Source organism: Taurulus bubalis (assembly GCF_910589615.1).
Source record: "Taurulus bubalis genome assembly, chromosome: 19".
NCBI lineage: Eukaryota > Metazoa > Chordata > Actinopteri > Perciformes > Cottidae > Taurulus > Taurulus bubalis.
The window spans coordinates 18,642,845-18,661,520 of record NC_136607.1 but is presented as its reverse complement, the minus strand read 5'-3'; the positions used below and the strand labels follow the sequence as shown (position 1 = coordinate 18,661,520).

The window sequence follows — 18,676 nt, the reverse complement described above, 5'->3', positions numbered from 1 at the left end:
TCTCACAGGGAAATATTGATGATTATCTCGTAACATATGTTTATTATTTATTAATAAGCAGCATAACAAGTAGTTCTAGGTTTAATGCATCAATAATTACAAGAAATACATATAGTAATGAAAAGGGGACATTTACACGATGAGTATTTGGACTGATTATACTTGTGTACTTGTACTTTGTTGTATTTCTACTTTTAGGAAGAACCGGATCCGTTATGTTCTCTGACGGAAAAGACCGAGTCGTTCCGCCAGAGCTCCGAGTCATCTCGTCTAAACTAAAGTAAACAACAACAACAACAACAATATACATATTACAGATAATAATATATAATGTGTTTAATAAATACCCGACAGTCGCAGTTTAACGTTCTGAAGCCGAACAGCCAGCGGGTTGTTAAGCCACGCCCTCCGTTAGAATGACGCGCCGCCTCCTGATGACGCACTGCGTCGGATAAGTGCAGCTTGTATTTTTGCCTGCGCTCCAGTGACGCTCGTGAAGAGATCCCTCGGCGTCAACAACGAGCAGCATGGCGGAGCCCACGGTGCGGCTGTCCGGCATCGTCTTCTCTTCGCTGGCGTTCCAGCACGTGAACCGGGACTCCGACGTGGTGAGAGCCGCGTGAGGGACGCCTCCCTGCAGCGTGTTCACAGCCCGCTGCCGGTACTCTGGCAGAAAAAGGCGTCAAAGAGAGCAGAAGTTTCTCATGTGATTTAATAAACTTTAAAGTGGTTAGTTGTTGTTGGAGTTAGATGAGAGCTTCCGGTCTGTAGTTTAAGGAGGTCACGTGTTTGTTGTTGGAGCAGAAACTCCCGCCACGCTGCTTAAGCAACTTTTTTGAAGTCCAAGCAGCTTCGACTCACCAGACTCCGTTCACACATCTTCACATTTAGCGTGACCCCGCTTATATACCAGCAGACACAACGTATGAGTTGTGGCTGAATACATTTTAAAAGACACGCGGGTTCGTTGGTGAATTCGGCGACATAAATAATCAATCCAGCGATTGTTATAGGAGTGAAATCTCGCCATAAAGTAGTGCCGCCCTCCGCTGAGTGACGCTGAGCGGAGGGATGTGACGCGGTGATGAGAGCGTGTGGTGAACGGACAGTCTGGTCCACAGCTCCAGGTTAACACACTGATACAACATGATCAGGAATTATGAATATCTTTCCCCATTAAAACTATTTCACATATTGATTATGTTCAGGCAGTTGGTTCTGAATGAGTCCTGAGACCTGGACCCCATCAGTCCAGGTCTCAGGTCTACCTGTACATAAATGCTTGTAAACAGATATCACACCTTTTTGAAGAGCTGGGGCTGGTTTTTGTAAATATGTTGTATTAAAATGTTTGTGTGTCTCTTCAGGAAGGTCTGATCCTCGGAGAGAGCAAGCTGGAGGAGCAGGTCACCATCAGCGACTCTCAGGCGGACCACATCCACATCGAGGAGATATACAGTGAGTGAGATATATCATTATTTATATATATATTTATTTATATATAGATATATATATATATATATCTATATATATATCTATATATATATAGATATGTTGACGTCCTCGCTGTCTCTTTATAAAACCTCTTTATTTCTTCCACAGACATCCAGAAGCACATCAGCTGCCTCAAGCTGAACGAGTGAGTTCTGAGATTTAAATTACAGTTCATATGAGTTCCTGCAGATGTTATGTTGATATCCGGCCCTCTGTGTCTGCAGCTTCTACAACAGTGTTGGAGACGTGAACGTTGGCGCTGTGAATAAAATCCTGGCCGACAATAAGCAGGTAAATATAACAACCATCAGACTTCAGTTGTGTATTTTAATTGCACAACATATTTGCTTTTTATATTGTGTATTTAAATGTTGTGCTTATTTATCTCATATTGTGCATATTTATGTAGAACGTGATTGGCTGTTCTGTGTGCAGGAGAACGTGATTGGCTGTTCTGTGTGCAGGAGAACGTGATTGGCTGTTCTGTGTGCAGGAGAACGTGATTGGCTGGTACAAGCAACGCAGGAACTCGGAGCAGCAGATGAGCTTCAGAGAGAAGCTGGTGCACGAGCAGCTGAAGGCCCGTCTGTCCAACCCTCACATGATCTTTGTGCTGCTGACGCCCAGCCGGCTAACGGCTACAGGCTCCACCCACAAGATGGAGTACGCCGCCTTCATCTCGCGCAGCAGGTACAACACACCTTTCTCTTTTACGTCATTTGAAACCGAGTGTTTAGTTTCAGACTGACGATGAAACAAAACGAGACGTCTTCACTGATTTATAAAAAAAAGAGCAACGATAAAGTAATTTGTAAAAACCATAAAATGAGAAACATGAATCACGAGTGTTTCCTCTGTTTAGAGGCACCATAGACTTCTGATACTTGTATTAACCCACTTTCATCTTGACCTACAATATCTGAAACGGATCTTTTATGACAAACAACAACATAAAAAACATATTTTTTATTAAAAGAGCCAGATCCACAGTTTGAGCATGACTGTAGTTAACACGCGCTGTGCATCCTGAAGGCAGTTCGTGAACGTTCCTGTGCTGGTCAACAACCTGGGCTTACTGGAGCAGCTGGCGTACTGGAAGGCGTCGGCGCCGTGCTCTGCGGCGGGTTATCACCTCACCATGAACCAACACAGGTAGGCTCCTGCTGGTGATGCCTTCAGGTGCTTCTCTGATGCACGTGTGTTTTACTGTTTCCTGTATTTCATCCAGTTCAGAGCTTTATAATAATAATAACCAGTTTGATATTCAGCCAAACGTCAGACTGCAGTTCTGAGCGCCACCACTAGGTGTCTCCCTGGTGTCGACAGCAGAGGGGAACATGGCGAGTTTCTTGTCGGTGGCCATCATTTACGATCGTCCGCCATGTTTCTGTGGAGTCTGACGTGGACTCAACGAGACGCGTTGCTCTGGAGTTTCCTAGCCGGGAACTCATTCTTTGAACGCATCATGTGACATTCTTTCTTCTTCTGTTGCTGCAGCTCCAAGTTCTTCTCCTCCAACGGGCTGCTGAGGGACGTGAGCGACGTGAACTCCATGAACGACTCTCTGCAGTCGGAGCTGCAGGTGAGTGTTGTAACTTCCTGCTACGACTCACTCTCACCTTGTGTTGTAACTTCCTGCTACGTCTCACTCTCACCTTGTGTTGTAACTTCCTGCTACGTCTCACTCTCACCTTGTGTTGTAGCGTCCTGCTACGTCTCACTCTCACCTTGTGTTGTAACTTCCTGCTACGTCTCACTCTCACCTTGTGTTGTAACTTCCTGCTACGTCTCACTCTCACCTTGTGTTGTAACTTCCTGCTACGTTTCATTCCTATTGTTTGGCAGAAAGCGTGCAGGAAGCTGGAGGTGAGTGAACGTCTGGTAGAAACACTGCAGACGGATGTTTCGGCTCTCAGGAGGAAACTTAGTGAGAAGAAGAAGAAGAGTGAAGCAGGAAAAGGTTTGACTCACTAATCATTAATAGTTATGAACTTTAGGGAAGTGTTTTAACTAGTAACTAACAATGAAATGATGATTTAATATGTTCACTAATTATTAATAAGGTGATTGCTAGATGGTAATAGAATAATTGATATCTTAATTGTTAATAAATGGTTCTTAAACCAAGTCTTGGTTCAAGTTCAAGACTTTGGCCTTTGTCTTGGTTCAGGTGTCTGTTTTGATTCAGGTCTCTGTCTGTCTCCAGGTGGTCCAGTGGATCAGAGGGACGAGGTCCTCCATGAGGCCTTCAGGTCCCTGTTGTGTTGTACTCTGTTTCACACTCACAAGTTGACTCTGGAGGCGTTTCCTGTTCCTGACGGCTTCGAACAGGAAGAGGATGTCGGCTCCGTGGCGAGCGCTCCTGGATCGGCGTCCCCGCTGCGCCCCGGCAGAACGCCGAAGAGACCGAAGGAGACGCCGGTGGGGACGGACAGGAAGCGCAGGAGGAGCCAGCCTTCAGAATAAAAGGACTTTTTTTAAGTTTTCATGGAACTCAAACTGTGTTTTATTTGTTCACTCGTTGAGCTCATTTCTCACATAACTAGCCTGTCAGCATGCTAACATAAGCTAACTAGCCTGTGTAACTAGCCTGTCAGCATGCTAACATAAGCTGACTAGCCTGTGTAACTAGCCTGTTAGCATGCTAACATAGGCCAACTAGCCTGTTAGCATGCTAACATAAGCTAACTAGCCTGTGTAACTAGCCTGTTAGCATGCTAACATAGGCCAACTAGCCTGTTAGCATGCTAACATAGACCAACTAGCCTGTCAGCATGCTAACATAGGATAACTAGCCTGTTAGCATTAGCTTATTACTGATGAATGTCTTAAGTTAAATCCAATTATTGAACACTAACATTTTAAAAGTATGTTTTTATCACCTTCATGGGTCCGTTTAAAGATGTTTTTGTTGAAAACTGTTTCACTCATTAAAGTAATAAAAAAATGTTTTCTTGTGTAACATATGGCTAACCAGCGTGCCCGCATGCTAACATAGGCTAACCAGTCTGGCGGTATTCTAACATAGGCTAACTAGCCTGTCCGCATGCTAACATAAGGCAAGTTTATTTGTATAGCACATTTCTACATATAAATATAGTCCCAGTGGTTCTCAAGTGTCCAGGAGCTGTAGCTCAAAGATTCTCACAAGAATATCAGAATGTTTCAGCAGAGAAAATGCAATACAGAGCACTGTAAGACCGCAGGAAGCTCAAGCAACAATGTCTGTCGTATAACGTATAATGCACAGAGAGGGTTCGGCCCTAGAGCAGCTCTACTGACGGTGTTCATATAAAGCAGCTCTACTGATGGTGTTTATATAAAGCAGCTCTACTGATGGTGTTCATATAAATCAGCTCTACTGATGGTGTTTATATAAAGCAGCTCTACTGATGGTGTTTATATAAAGCAGCTCTACTGATGGTGTTCATATAAATCAGCTCTATTGATGGTGTTTATATAAAGCAGCTCTACTGGTGGTGTTCATTATAGCTCTACACCTCCAAGACGCAACAAACAGCTGCTGAGTCAGCACATGTGCAGAACAAAATATTTAACACAAGTTAGAAGAACCAGTGAGAGGGGTTGTCCAGCGTGTTGAAGAGCCTTTGAGATACTGAACCCATAATGGATCAGGAGGGTGAACGATGGGTTTAGACTAACAATGAGAATTCCAAAGCATACAGTAAACCTTAAATGACACAAATGAATGAGAGACAGTAGTTTGATTAAAATAATAAACATTTATAGATGTCCCTAGACATCTCTCCTTGGAGGCGCCTGCCTATATTTTGAGCGTCTTTCTTTTAAAAGCATATTCATTATTTCAAACTCGGTGTAAATGAACGTCATGAACACATGAATATTTCACATTTCCATGACTTTTCCAAAACCTTTGGGATTTAATTTTTTTCAAGGATTTTTCCAGGCCTGGAAATAACCATTTTAAAATTCCATGACTTTTCCAGGTTTTCCATAACCGTAAGAACCCTGAGACACATAAACTCCTCCCCTCCTCCACAGAAGCACTTTGTGTTTTATTGTAAGTACATTGAGCAGGAAGAGAGCGTAGGATCAACTCCCAGAGACCGCAGAGCTTTGGAGCAGAGCCCACGGGATGAAGGAGGTGTGGGGGGGGGGCGACTCCCAGCATGCTTTGGCTTGTGTCCGCTCCTTTGGCCTCCATCATTCATTTCCACTGTCCTCGGTGTCCTCGGTGTCCTCGGCGTCCTCGGCGTCCTCGTCCGCCGCCTGGTTCGACCCGTCTCCGCTGCTCTCGGGGAAGTTGAGGATGTTCCTGCGGGCCTGAATCAGGCACTGCTGCTGTTTGAAGTACACCTTCAGCACGCCCTTCACCAGCACGAAGGTCATGCCGCCCTGAGGGACGCCACACACAACGAGAGCAACGATGACATCATAGTCATGCAGAGGGACATCGCGTCAGATCAACGTTAATATTCACCAGCAGAGTGCGCTGCAGGTTGGAGGGCATCCGTCTGAACAGCAGCCGGCCCACCAGCCCGGCGATGGAGGGGAAGACGAGAGCTCCACACAGAGTCCGGGACACGGACAGGTGGTCTCCTGCGCCGAGGCCGTCAGCAGGGAGCCGGGACAGGTAGCGACTGGTACCTGAGAGGTGATGTATATGTACATAATATATATATATACACATATATACTGTAGCGACTGGTACCTGAGAGGAGATATAATATAATATATATATATATACACTGTATAATAAAGATATAGTGTAGACTGTTTTCCTCTCATAGGGAAAACAGGTATATATTCTACTTTTTACTCCACTTCATCTCAGTGGTAAATGTGTGTGTGTCTGTATGTGAGCATGTGAGAGTGTGTGTTGTCTCTACCTGGTGGGAGCTTCCCCCTACAGCAGTACTTCTATGTGTGTGTGTGTGTGTGTGTGTGTGTGTGTGTGTGTGTGTGTGTGTGTGTGTGTGTGTGTGTGTGTGTGTAAGTATGTATATGTGTGTGTATGTATGTATATGTATATGTGTGTGTGTGTGTGCGTGTATGTATATGTGTGTGTGTGTGAATATGTATGTATGTATGTGTGTATGTGTGTATGTATGTATGTATGTATGTATGTATGTGTGTGTGTGTGTGTGTGTGTGTGTGTGTGTGTGTGGTCTCTACCTGGTGGGAGCTTCCCCCTGCAGCAGTACCTCTGCAGCAGCCTCACCAGTGAGTCCTCCCAGCGGATCATCTTTCCCAGCACCAGCAGCACTGGGATGGTGGGCAGCCCCATCAGCAGGAACAGCGGGTCGGCTCGCTCCATCACCATCAGCCCCTTCTTGTGCCCCACCACCTGCACGTCAACATGAGGACAGGTGAGCAGATGCAGCGCCCTCTAGAGGCGCATCCTTCCTGCAATGTGCTGGGTGGACCTGCATGACCGTCACCGCTCCGTACGTGACGGCGGACCAGTACACGGTGCCGACCACCACGCCGACCGCCGCGAAGGGGCTGACCCGAGAGAGCGCCCGGTCCACTTGCTGCAGGAAGTACACCACCGGGCCTGAGGAGAGACCAGAACACCGCTCAGACCAGACTTCTGAAGTAGGGTGCCAGGGCGAGGGTGCCGGGTTAGGTGCCAGGGCTAAGGTGCCGGGTTGGGTGCCAGGATAGGTGCTAGGTGCCAAGCCCAGGGTGCCGGGGCTAGGGTGCCAGGGTTAGGGTGCCAGGGCTAGGGCTAGTGCCAGGGCGAGGGTGCCAGGGTTAGGTGCCAGGACTAGGGTACCAGGGTGAGGGTGCCAGGGCTACAGGGCTAGGGTGCCAGGATGAGGGTGCCAAGGCTAGGGCTACAGGACTAGGGCTACAGGGCTAGGGCTACAGGGCTAGGGCTACAGGACTAGGGCTACAGGGCTAGAACTAGGGCTACAGGGCTAGGGTGCCAGGGCTAGGGTGCTAGGGTTACGCTGTCAGCACAAAATTGAGTATCTGGATGAAGGGAGGCTGGAGCGTGCTGATGTCACAGCAGACCCCCACAATCAAACATGAAGGAGACTTTCGGCAGAACCGGTTTCAGAGGGTCTGAAGGAGCGTTTTGACCGTTTCCACCTTGATGAAGAAGCTGAAGGTAAACCAACGACCTAAATATCATGTTTGCTCCTTCTCTTTGCTCTCATATATTTGTTCTGGTGCTATTGTTCCCCTGAAGGGTCCTTACCCGTCTTGGGGAAGGTGATCTGGTATTCAGTGCCACATTGAGGACAGCTGACGGCTCCTCCCCCGTTTCCTTTCTGCTTCTCGTCCAGCCAGCGCTGCAGACACGACTGGTGGATCCATTTAGTGCAACCTCTGCACCGACAGGGGCTCACCCACTCTAAGCCGGGGTCGTCCCTCTCCGTGGCAAAGCACACCCAGCAATGTCTGGACACACACACACACACACACACACACACACACACACACACACACACACACACACACACACACACACAGACAATCAATGTGTTTCGGAGGAAATTGCTTACAAGAGCACAGTGGTGGAACAAGAAGTACACAACTATACACATATAAATAACCTTATACATATAATTATGTAAATATATAACTATGTAAAGTGTGTTGGAGAACGATGTAAAGGTGTGATGGAGGACCATTTAAAGTCTGTGATGGAGAACAATTTAAAGTGTGTTGGAGAACTTGTGCATGTTAGTGTATGTGAGTGTAACAGGGTACCCCCAGTTCTCCAAGACTATTTAAACAATGATGACGGCTGCACCATAAACCTCCCAGCAGAAGAGAACGATTGAGACGTGGTCTTACTTCTCGGGCTGCTCCTCAGTGAAGGCCATGGTGATGAAGAGGATCCACTCTGCTGGAGGTCACCATGAGGCCGTCTGGACAGACAGACAGACAGACAGACAGAGACAACGGGTTAGCTAACCCTACCACTTGTACCCCAACAGGCTCCGAACAGATGATCAGTTGATGAGTGGAAGTCCAATATTCTCTCTATATCTGCTCAATAGTAGTTCACCAACTAGTTCACCAACTGATCTGCTTCCTGTTTGATGCTGAACGTTCTTCAGAAACTAAACAGAAACTAAACAGTGACGTTAAACGCTGCAGAGACGCCTTGTAGAGCTGCAGCAGCCTAACCCCTAACCCTCTAAACCTAACCTTCTAAACTTAACCCTAACAAACATAACACCTAAGTAGTAATGTTGTACTTGTACTCTCTCTCTCAGGTTTCATGTATGTTTGGTAGTAATGTTGTACTTGCAGTATAAATATATGATATCATTGTTCTCATTATTACATACATGTACCACATGATGCACTGTTTACATTAGTGGATACATTAGAATAGAACATTATATATTTTATATGAAATATATTTTTACATTTGACAACCATTTGATAACTATACTTCCTTTGTAGATTCACATGATCCAAACAAACACACCTTGATTGGATCAACTAGTGAATTACCTGAATTCAACTGACTTTCGGTTCGTCATCATACGTCACCTCCTCCAATGCTACACGCCCATGCTAATGCTAATGCTAACAGCTAGTTCTCGTTAACTCGTATACTTTAACCCCAAAGTTAACTAGTAAACTAAACAAGTCAGCAGTCGTACAGCTCGTAGTCTGCCGCTGAGGAACCAGGTGTGAGACATAAATATAAAGATTAAAACTGTCCTACCTGAAAAAGAGAATCTATCCGAAGACAGTATGTGTTCACGGCTCAACCAGAGCTACCTGTGTTAGCTACAACAGGCTAGCGAGGCTGCTAGCAGCTCTCTGATTGGTCGGCGGCTGTGACGCTGCTTGCTGCCTTCAGGACGTGTGGGAAATCAGACAATCTAATGTTAAACCATTATATGAACGTTAAATTAAATAACAAAAACATTGATTATTATAAAAAGAGTATTTCCATCTAATTAAAAAAATTAATTCAAACGTTATTCTGTTGTGTTTCTTTCTGTTGTCTGTATTTTTGCACCTGTTTATGAACTTGTGCACAATAACAAAAGTGAAAATAAATCAGAAAATAACATCCATTTCACTCTTTTGGCAACAAGCAATCATTATTACATACCTTACTATACATGTTGATTTATTCTTGTATATACTTATTGTGCTATTATACTTCACTTCACTATATTATACCTCATATTCCATATTCTGTTATATTTCTGCAGCATGTTTATACACACATAAACATGTACCATTTCATACGATAACAAGTTAATGTTGAGACTGATTTTCCATCTTAATCACACCGCTGTCACACTAACATGTAATCATTGCAGTGGAAGTATTCAGATATTTTACTTTACAGTATAAGAGGTAATACTACAATGAAAAAGTGAAAGTATTGCATTCAAAATCTTAATTAAGTAAAAGCAAAACCAAAGTCAAAATAAATGTAAAATAACTGATTATACAGAAGGTTGATAGTTTCTCATTATAAACAGATGAGATTAGTCTTTTCCTTCATGAATACGATGAAGTCCTTCAGTCGCCACCAGACCAGGAGTTTGGCTCCATCTCGCTATAAATCCCAGCATGCAATGCGTTAATGAAAAAGAGCTAATTTATAAAGTGAAAAATCCAACTGGATGCAGAATATAGAAGTCAGAGGTAGTAAAAGAGCCAGTGAGGTAATTGTGTGCCGAGTGAAGAAAAAACTCACTGAAGTGTGCAGAAAGTGACGACACATCCAAGAAGCAGCCATTAACTTATTTATTATCTTGAATTTACGAAAAGTAAAAGCGAACACTTGAATAAACCGTATTGTACATTTTTAGTCTGTTATCTTACGGTTTTGTGGCGTTGTTTTTGAAAAGCGCTCCACTGTACACAAGGCCGAGGGCAGCGTACAACTTTCTCTCCTGTCTTTGAAGCAGACGCGACCCCTTCACTGTCACCGAGAGCCAGGGAAATCATAGGATCCAGACTCCCACCAGTGCTTCCCCACCAGCACATCGTTAACTGTACTACATTAACGTTAACCGACATGCATTGGAGTACAACCTCAAAAAGACAAGTGGGGAAACTCGGACAGCGACATGTTGATCCGAATGCTGCATAAAAAAAACATTTAAAAGAAGAAAATCAAGCATTTTGAACCCGGAACTCATTCTGACTTTGGGTAACAAAAATTTCTCACTCGTCACCTCTGTTGTAGTTTAGAGAAACAGCAGCAGCAGCCTCCTAAAGCCTAACCCGACCTTCAACCTTTAACTCTACAGATAAACAAGCAGGAAGTACACATTGAACAGTAGACAGGGTCGGGTTAACGCTAACCGGGTTAACGCTAGCCGGGTTAACGCTAACCGGGTTAACGCTTAACGCTAGCCGGGTTAACGCTAGCCGGGTTAACGCTTAGCACTAACCGGGTGAACGCTTAGCGCTAACCGGGTTAACGCCTAGCGCTAACCGGGTTAATGCTAGCCGGGTTAATGCTAGCCGGGTTAACTCTAACCGGGTTACCGCTTAACGCTAGCCGGGTTAACGCTAACCGTGTTAACGCTAACCGGGTTAACGCTTAACACTAACCGGGTTAACGGTAGCTAGGTTTAATGCTTAACGCTAACCGGGTTAACGCTAGCCGGGCTAGCACTTAACGCTAACTGGGTTAACTCTAACCAAACCCTGGACAATTACAGCCTTCAGGAATCCATAATCATGGTTCTTGTTTCTGCAAATGAACATGCAGCAGAGGTTTATTACTAGATAATACACCTGTAATACTAAATAATACACCTGTAATACTAGATAATAACCCTGTGCAGCCTGTTCATCAGTTAAGGTTTATAGAGAGATTACTTTCTGTGTTTGATCTCACGGTTTTAAATGATTCCTGTGTAGTTGTTGTGTATTCAGAGAGCTTTGGAGCCTCTTTAGAGTCAGATTTTAAATAACACAAACACCAGTTTCTTCCAGTGTGCATCGCTGTAAAAGGGAAACTTAGTGATGGAAAACGTCAAATCAAAACGTTTTTTCCTCCTCAACACAAACATGTGATGTCATGTTTCTGCCAAACATTTCATTGGTAATAACAGGAAGATCCTCAGCAGGACGCTAGATGAAGCGCATTAACTTTAACTGGTAGGTTTATAAACAGTTAAAGTTAACCCCTCACTGGCAGCTCATACAGCAGTGCTCCCCTGCTGCAAACCGCTGCTCTGGACAAACTAATCCAGGAAGAAAGGCGACGAAATACACAAATAAAAATCTAAATCTTCGGTCTGGAATGGAAATTAAACAGTAGCAAAAAAATAAAAACACAACAATCAGGTTTTAGGCCTTGCAGAGCTTAAATACTTCCAAGTGGACGACAGATAGTAAAGTATGTCCACAGTGTGACAGCCCTCTGTAGAGGATGTGGCTCTACAGGGGGGGTGGGGGGAGGGGGGGAAGCATGACTTCCTGTGTGTGTGTGTGGGGGGGGAAAGGGGGGTCTAACGGGGGGATTAGCGGTTGATGAAGGATCCCGGAGATGAAAGGAGTCTGAGAGTATGATGGAGAGGTCTGAGGGCAGTTCTGGGCCCAGAGGGTCCCACTAGAAGGTCTTCCTATGGATGGCTCGTGCTCGGTCTTCTTCATATTCACGCTTTGACACCCACATCTTCTTGAAGGTGTCCAACGATGCCAGAATGGAGCCGCTGGTAGGAACACAGCAGAGTTACACCCCAAACAGAGCAGAGTTGCACCCTCAAACCCAAACACAGCACAGAACAAACTTGTCACGTGATCCCAGAGGACCCTGAAGGACACATCTTCCTCGCGTCTTCCTCCCGCGTTACGCAACAGTACGGACATAAGTACGCATTGTACTTTGTGCTCACGTTACACCGACTGTGTGTTGTATTTGGCCAACGGGGTTTCAGACGGACAGCAAACTAAAAGGTCCTGAAAGACACGGCCTACGTTCTCCTTCATGTTCTCAGGAAAATTAATACAAACTGATCAAACCTTGCAAAGTGAAGCAATGTGGTTCCTTGACAACAAAGTGTTTTCTTTGTCGACCCTGAAACACAAGCAGCTGAATTCTTACCCAATCCATGTAGAGTAGAGCCTCTCTTGGGGAGCAGAGATCTGGTGGAAGAGCAAAGCAACGGGTCACAAAAGACATTTTACAGCATTCAAACTAAGACGTCCACTGGATCCGACTGCACATTAATAATCTGTAATGTAGTCATGGTAACCCCATTTGACAAAGACGAACCGTGTCGTTTAACTACGTCGAGCTTCAACACGGCATTCGGATCAAAAGCTGGTTTTGAAGTGAATATGTTCAAAGTCAGGAAGGAAAGAAATACTTTGACTATTTAGTGAACGGCCGATAAATACACATTTACATGCACTCCTGTGATCAGAGAGAGATAAAGAAACCAGCAGAGGAAGCGCCGCCATGAGACTCAAAGCAGAAGCTGGACCTGGACCCACCTTGATCTTCACGTCTTTGGGAGCGAGCTTCTTGACCTCAGTCAGTAGTCGTTCCCCAAAGCCTGAAAGAGAAGAGACTTGATCAGGAACCTGCAGCCGGGCTGTGAGCGTCCAGTGAAGCGTGTTGGAGCGTCGCTTCACCTTTGATTAAAGTGGAACCCCCACACAGCACGATGGTGTTGAACAGTGTGCGCCGGAGGTCCATGTCAGACTTCTGGATGGCGTAGGCCAGGACCTCGTGGATCCCCAAGCTTTCGTCTCCGATCAGGTCGGGTCTGAACAGCAGCTCTGGAGCGCGGAACCTAGCCGGGCCAATCTGAAGAAGGGGGTCAGGTGTCTGGGTTAGCGATCGGTCCCATGGAGAGGAGGTCTACGTGGAAGTATTTACCATCAACTCACTTTTAAAGTGCTCCCGTCAGGCAGGACGTACTGGGCCTTCTCCGTTTCTAAAGTCTCGTCCTTTTGTGGGTTGAGAGACAGATAACAGGCTCGCTGCAGAGAGAGACACACCGATCAGACCGAGATCCGCGACAGAGAACCCGCTCTCAACTCGCGACGGCGTCGCTCACCTCTTTGACGGTGCGAACCACCTCGAACTCGGCCGACGTGTTGAAGTTGTGTCCTTCCTTGCGGAGCAGCAGGCGGAGGTACTGCGACACGTCTCTGCCGGCGATGTCGACGCGCATGATGGAGTGAGGGATGGCGAAGCCCTCGTAGATCGGGACCACGTGAGTCACGCCGTCCCCCGAGTCCAAGACCACGCCGGTGGTGCGACCGGTGGCGTACCTGCAAAAAAGTACACACTCAGTACCCTCGTCAGGTCCCTGGAATCATCACCACTACCATCATGGTTAAAGAAGCCATTAAGGGATGCAAATGGTGACTATTAATGTTGCGTTAAGGATCGTGGAGTAGCAGGCAGGTCGGTTTCCTCTGTGACGTTGCACTGATACTCTGAAAATGCTAAACAATCACTGCTGAGCAGCTGCAAACAAAAAATACATCTAATTATGGGGTTCTACTACTGCACAGTGGTGAATAGCAGAGTGAAGTACCGAGATAAACACCAGACAGAAGACGATGAACTCACAAGCTGAGGACGGCCTGCATGGAGATGAAGAGCGCGGGAACGTTGAAGGTCTCAAAGAAAACCTCCGCAGCCTTCTCCCGGTTCTTGCTGGGGTTCAGAGGCGCTTCAGTCAGCAGCACAGGATGCTACGAGAGGGGAGCAGAAAGAGGTCCTGACGTCTCGTGACCATGTGACCTCGTGACTATGTGACCTCGTGACCAGAAAGAGGAGGAGCTCACCTCCTCAGAGAAGGTCTGCAGCTGCTCTTTGGAATAAACGTACTGCCAGATCCTCTCCATGTCGTTCCAGTCGTTCACGATGCCGTGCTCCATCGGGTAGCGGACCGACAGCAAGCCCCTGTGCTCCTGTGGGGGAAGAGAGGCCTCGTAAAGAGTTCCTTTAAGGCTTCATGAGCCACTAGCAGACGTTTCCTTCACTAAAGAGTTCCCTTTCAGGCTTCCTACTCGGAGCGTTTAACTCTCCGGTCTGTTGGGTTCTTTATTCTCTGAAACCAACAAACTAACTGAACAGTGAGGAATCAAAAAGGCAACACGTGGACTGAAGGTGTATGAACCGACGGCCACTATGACGAGGAGCGGCGGAAGGTCTTTCAACTCATAAACTACTTTATTACCTTTGGACAAACCCTGGAAAGAAACAAGTTAAATATAACATGAAATGTGTTATGAAGAAACAAAGGCTGAATATAAACTATTTGATTGGGCTTCAACAGTCTCACACAGACGGATGTGTTACCTCGGCCTTGGGCCCGATGAAGAGGTCTCCCTCCAGGGCTCCTGCCATCACGCGCACATGCTTGGGACGTCCCACACTGCAACGCCACACGTAAAGTAAAACATCTGTCGACACCAGCCTCTTTCAATGAGAGTATTATTATTAATATATATATATATATATATATATATATATATATATATATATAACAATTGTATACAAACGTCAGAGCAGCACTTACTAGTTAGGGAAGCAGTATTTGGGGATCTGGTCCCCTGCGAAACCAGCTTTGATAACCCCTGAACCCTGAAGAGAGAGAAAACATGACAGTTATGGTGAGCGAGGAGCAGCAGAGAGGTCATGAGACGCAGCCCGCCGCCTCCAGCATCACAACTCATGACTAAACCACGGAGCTCCAGATCCCTCGCTCTCAACAGCTGCTTTGTCCTGGACGCCATGTCTAGTGAGGCTACCCCCCTAAGCCCTATCCCCTCCAATCCTGACCCCCTAGCCCTGATCCCCCGCTAGATCCTGTCCAGTGAGATCTAGGTATCTCCTGAAGTTGAATGTGTTGAGAAGCTCCTCCTCCAGCTCAATAGAGTCTTTAGATCTCGTGGAGCACACAGCTGAAAGTCTGTCCTAGAGATCGAGGTTCTCACAGACAGCGAAGCTACAACAAGAGGTTCATTAAGAACATCTGCAGCAGTCATTATCATCATTACATAATGATGCTAACACACCAACACATTGATGCACAGTCAATACTTCAAACGCTTTTAACTGAGCTGACAATACGGAGGAAGGTTTTGAATGCAGGACTCTCACTTGTATTTTCAGTAATATTAGTACTTTCACTGGAGTACTGAAGTTTACTAGAGAAACAATTCAACCTTCATCCAACACTGGGAACAAAAGAGCAGTCATATGAATATTTCCATAATGCTTAATGATAAACACCAGTCTACTGGTTAAGCTCTACATAAAGAGGCTAGCATGTGTAGCATATGCATTGTGTGTATTATGTGTACAATGTGTATTATGTGTATGTGTGTGTGTGTGTGTGTGTGTGTGTGTGTGTGTGTGTGTATTGTGTATATTATGTGTATCATGTGTATTATGTGCATTATGTATATTATGTGAATTATGTATATTATGTGTAGCATGTGTATTATGTGCATTACGTATATTATGTGTATTATGTATAGCATGTATATTATGTGTATTATGTATAGCATGTATATTATGTGTATTATGTATATTATGTGTAGCATGTGCATTACGTATATTATGTGTATTGTGTGTAGCATGTGCATTATGTGTAGCATGTGTATTATGTGTAGCATGTGCATTATGTATATTATGTATAGCATGTACACTATGTATAGTATGTGTATTATGTCCAGTCTGTGCATTATATATATAAATTATGTGTAGCATGCATATTATGTGCATTATGTTTAGCACGTCAAGCTAACCCTACAAAGCAGTAGCTAGCTGCAGCTGTAGCTAGCTGCTAGCTGTGTTGTTGTTTCGCTAATAGCGGGTTATCTAGCTACAGAAACCGCTGCACGTTTCAAGACCCTTGATCCCAGACTCTTTATTCCGGAACCCTATTCTTCAGCTCTAACACAACAACACTAGCTAGCAGCTAACAGCTAGCGGCTAGCAGGAACTCCCAGCGGCCTCGGTTAGGGTGTGGATGGATGACGTCACCATACTCACATTATCGATGACAACGGGCTGATTAGCTAAAATGTCATAAGACTCCATGGCGGACTGTTACGTATCGATCCGTGTCTATCGATCCGTGTGAGTCTCCGAGTCTTCTGGTATGTTTTAATCCTGAAAGAGACGAGAAGAGTGTGATGTCTCCGCTGCTCCTCTGTGCTGCTGACGGCTGGTCCTCCTCTCTTCTTCTTCTTCGTCTTCTTCTTCTTCTTCTTCTCCTCCTCCTCCTTCTTCTTCTAGTGTTAAGACCCAACATACAGTTTAGTGGCTTTAGCGCCCCCTTCTGCTCCGGAGGCAGGTTTACTATTTAGCCCTCCAAAAACAAACAAACCCTGTGAAGCTATTTTTAATCCTCCATGTTTTACACTCCAGACAACAATAACACCCTAACCCTGACGAGCCCTGCACCCCATGACAATCTAGGCCACTATAACACCCTAACCCTGCACCCCATGACAGTCTAGGCCACTATAACACCCTAACCCTGCACCCTATGACAGTCTAGACCACTATAACACCCTAACCATGCACCCCATGACAGTCTAGACCACTATAACACTCTAACCCTGCACCCTATGACAGTCTAGACCACTATAACACCCTAACCATGCACCCCATGACAGTCTAGACCACTATAACACCCTAACCCTGCACCCTATGACAGTCTAGACCACTATAACACCCTAACCATGCACCCCATGACAGTCTAGACCACTATAACACTCTAACCCTGTACTCAGTACCCTTTAAATCTGCATCCCTCAGATAATTACTCAAAACACTTGCCTCCTCTTCATGGCCTCACAAGCCTGTCTGGTGTTTCTCTATCATTTTCACTTTTATCTATGATGGATGCTGTGTGTTTGGTCACCACTAGATGTCAGTCTAACATCTGCACTTAAAGGGCTCATGTCCAGTTTATTAGGTACACCTAATGAAGTCATAAAGTTCACGATGTTTCAGAAGTTAGATTCAATTGGATGATGTCATTTGTGTTGCTGTTACACTGGCAGGTGTTTCTGTTATTTCGTCCATCCAATTCATATTTTTGATACTTCATTTAATATCTATTGTACTGTTGTTGTTGTTGTTGTTGTTGTTGTTGTTGTTGTTGTTGTTGTTGATGATGATTGTTGATTGTCTAGTCTAATGTTATGCACCTTCCGGCAAGAAGAATTTCTCGTACAATTAAACGTACCTGGCGAAGAAATGGTTCTGATTCTGATTCTGGAAAACTGCATAATTAAATACATAATATGGTACTATGAGCTCTCTATAAGCTCTCTAGTGGTGTAATATGGTGCTATAAGCCATATTACTATGAAATGTTTGTACTTTCTGAAAGTCTTTCACTTTAGAACCTCATTAAGCCATCCCAGAGCTGAAGTTTTTGTTTCTATGGCAACTGCTACATCACTGACCCAGATAGAGAGAGTGTGTGTGTGTGTGTGTGTGTGTGTGTGTGTGTGTGTGTGTGTGTGTGTGTGTGTGTGTGTGTGTGTGTGTGTGTGTGGCATCTGAGCAACCCATTGCTCATTGCCGTGCTGCTGCTGTGCCTGACCTACAGTGAGTGGTGATGGTGGTGGTTTTGGTGAAGGTAGTGATGGTGATGGTGATAGTGACGGCGGCGATGGCAGCGATGGCAGCGATGGCAGCGATGGCAGTGATGGCGGCGATGGTGGGGATGTGGTGGTGGTGATGGCGGCGGTGATGGTGATGATGGTGATGGTGGGGATGTGGTGGCGGTGATGGTGGTGAGGGCGGCGATGGTTTGACCCCGCCATTGTTTCATGAAGACAGACACCATATCAATAAGTTCATAATAGATGTATTGGCATCACAAACATAATTTGTTAATTTATTCAATTCAAAGCTTCACACACAACAAAGCCATGGTGTCGTTATAACTGTCTGTGTTATATTTATTGTCCACTTGGTGGCGCACTAGAGCAAGTGAAGCACCATGAAGCTTCGGCCCATGAGCGAACCAATTGGATGGAAAGCTTCAGGAAGCTTCATCTCGCCATCAGTACTAAATGGGGTAAACGCTGGAGGATCTGGCATAATGTGGAGAACGATCTGGCAGTGAGTGTGAGTGAAGCTGGGGCTTACATACCAGAGGGAGGAGCTTATATACCTGAGGGAGGAGCTTATATACAAGAGGGATGGGCTTATATACCTGAGGGAGGGTGCAGCAGGTGAGAGCGATGGAGCTGAAGA

General features: G+C 45.4%; 3 protein-coding genes across 3 annotated transcripts; 1 reads left to right on the top strand and 2 right to left on the bottom strand.

Moving 5' to 3' along the window:
* The first annotated feature begins 512 nt into the window (after nucleotides 1-512).
* On the top strand, nucleotides 513-3,980 carry abraxas1 (abraxas 1, BRCA1 A complex subunit). The gene is made up of 9 exons (XM_079235029.1): nucleotides 513-608; nucleotides 1,368-1,458; nucleotides 1,603-1,639; nucleotides 1,719-1,785; nucleotides 1,988-2,184; nucleotides 2,527-2,646; nucleotides 2,992-3,076; nucleotides 3,340-3,454; nucleotides 3,701-3,980. Exons 1-9 carry the CDS (start codon nucleotides 528-530, stop codon nucleotides 3,958-3,960), a joined length of 1,053 nt encoding a protein of 350 aa, XP_079091155.1. The 5' UTR covers nucleotides 513-527; the 3' UTR covers nucleotides 3,961-3,980.
* Nucleotides 3,981-5,223: 1,243 nt separating this feature from the next.
* Nucleotides 5,224-9,244, bottom strand: marchf5l (membrane-associated ring finger (C3HC4) 5, like). The gene is made up of 7 exons (XM_079235170.1): nucleotides 9,173-9,244; nucleotides 8,287-8,360; nucleotides 7,685-7,887; nucleotides 6,903-7,033; nucleotides 6,652-6,823; nucleotides 5,957-6,123; nucleotides 5,224-5,871 (listed from the first exon to the last, which is right to left on the bottom strand). Exons 2-7 carry the CDS (start codon nucleotides 8,313-8,315, stop codon nucleotides 5,680-5,682), a joined length of 894 nt encoding a protein of 297 aa, XP_079091296.1. The 5' UTR covers nucleotides 8,316-8,360; nucleotides 9,173-9,244; the 3' UTR covers nucleotides 5,224-5,679.
* A 957-nt stretch (nucleotides 9,245-10,201) lies between these two features.
* Nucleotides 10,202-16,498, bottom strand: actr1b (actin related protein 1B; the record flags this gene model as incomplete). The annotated part of the gene is made up of 11 exons (XM_079235369.1): nucleotides 10,202-12,140; nucleotides 12,533-12,573; nucleotides 12,925-12,986; nucleotides 13,066-13,240; nucleotides 13,324-13,416; nucleotides 13,494-13,710; nucleotides 14,015-14,139; nucleotides 14,233-14,358; nucleotides 14,750-14,825; nucleotides 14,970-15,034; nucleotides 16,451-16,498. The coding sequence occupies 11 exons, from the start codon at nucleotides 16,496-16,498 to the stop codon at nucleotides 12,038-12,040; spliced, it is 1,131 nt and encodes a 376-aa protein (XP_079091495.1). The 3' UTR covers nucleotides 10,202-12,037.
* Nucleotides 16,499-18,676: the final 2,178 nt, after the last annotated feature.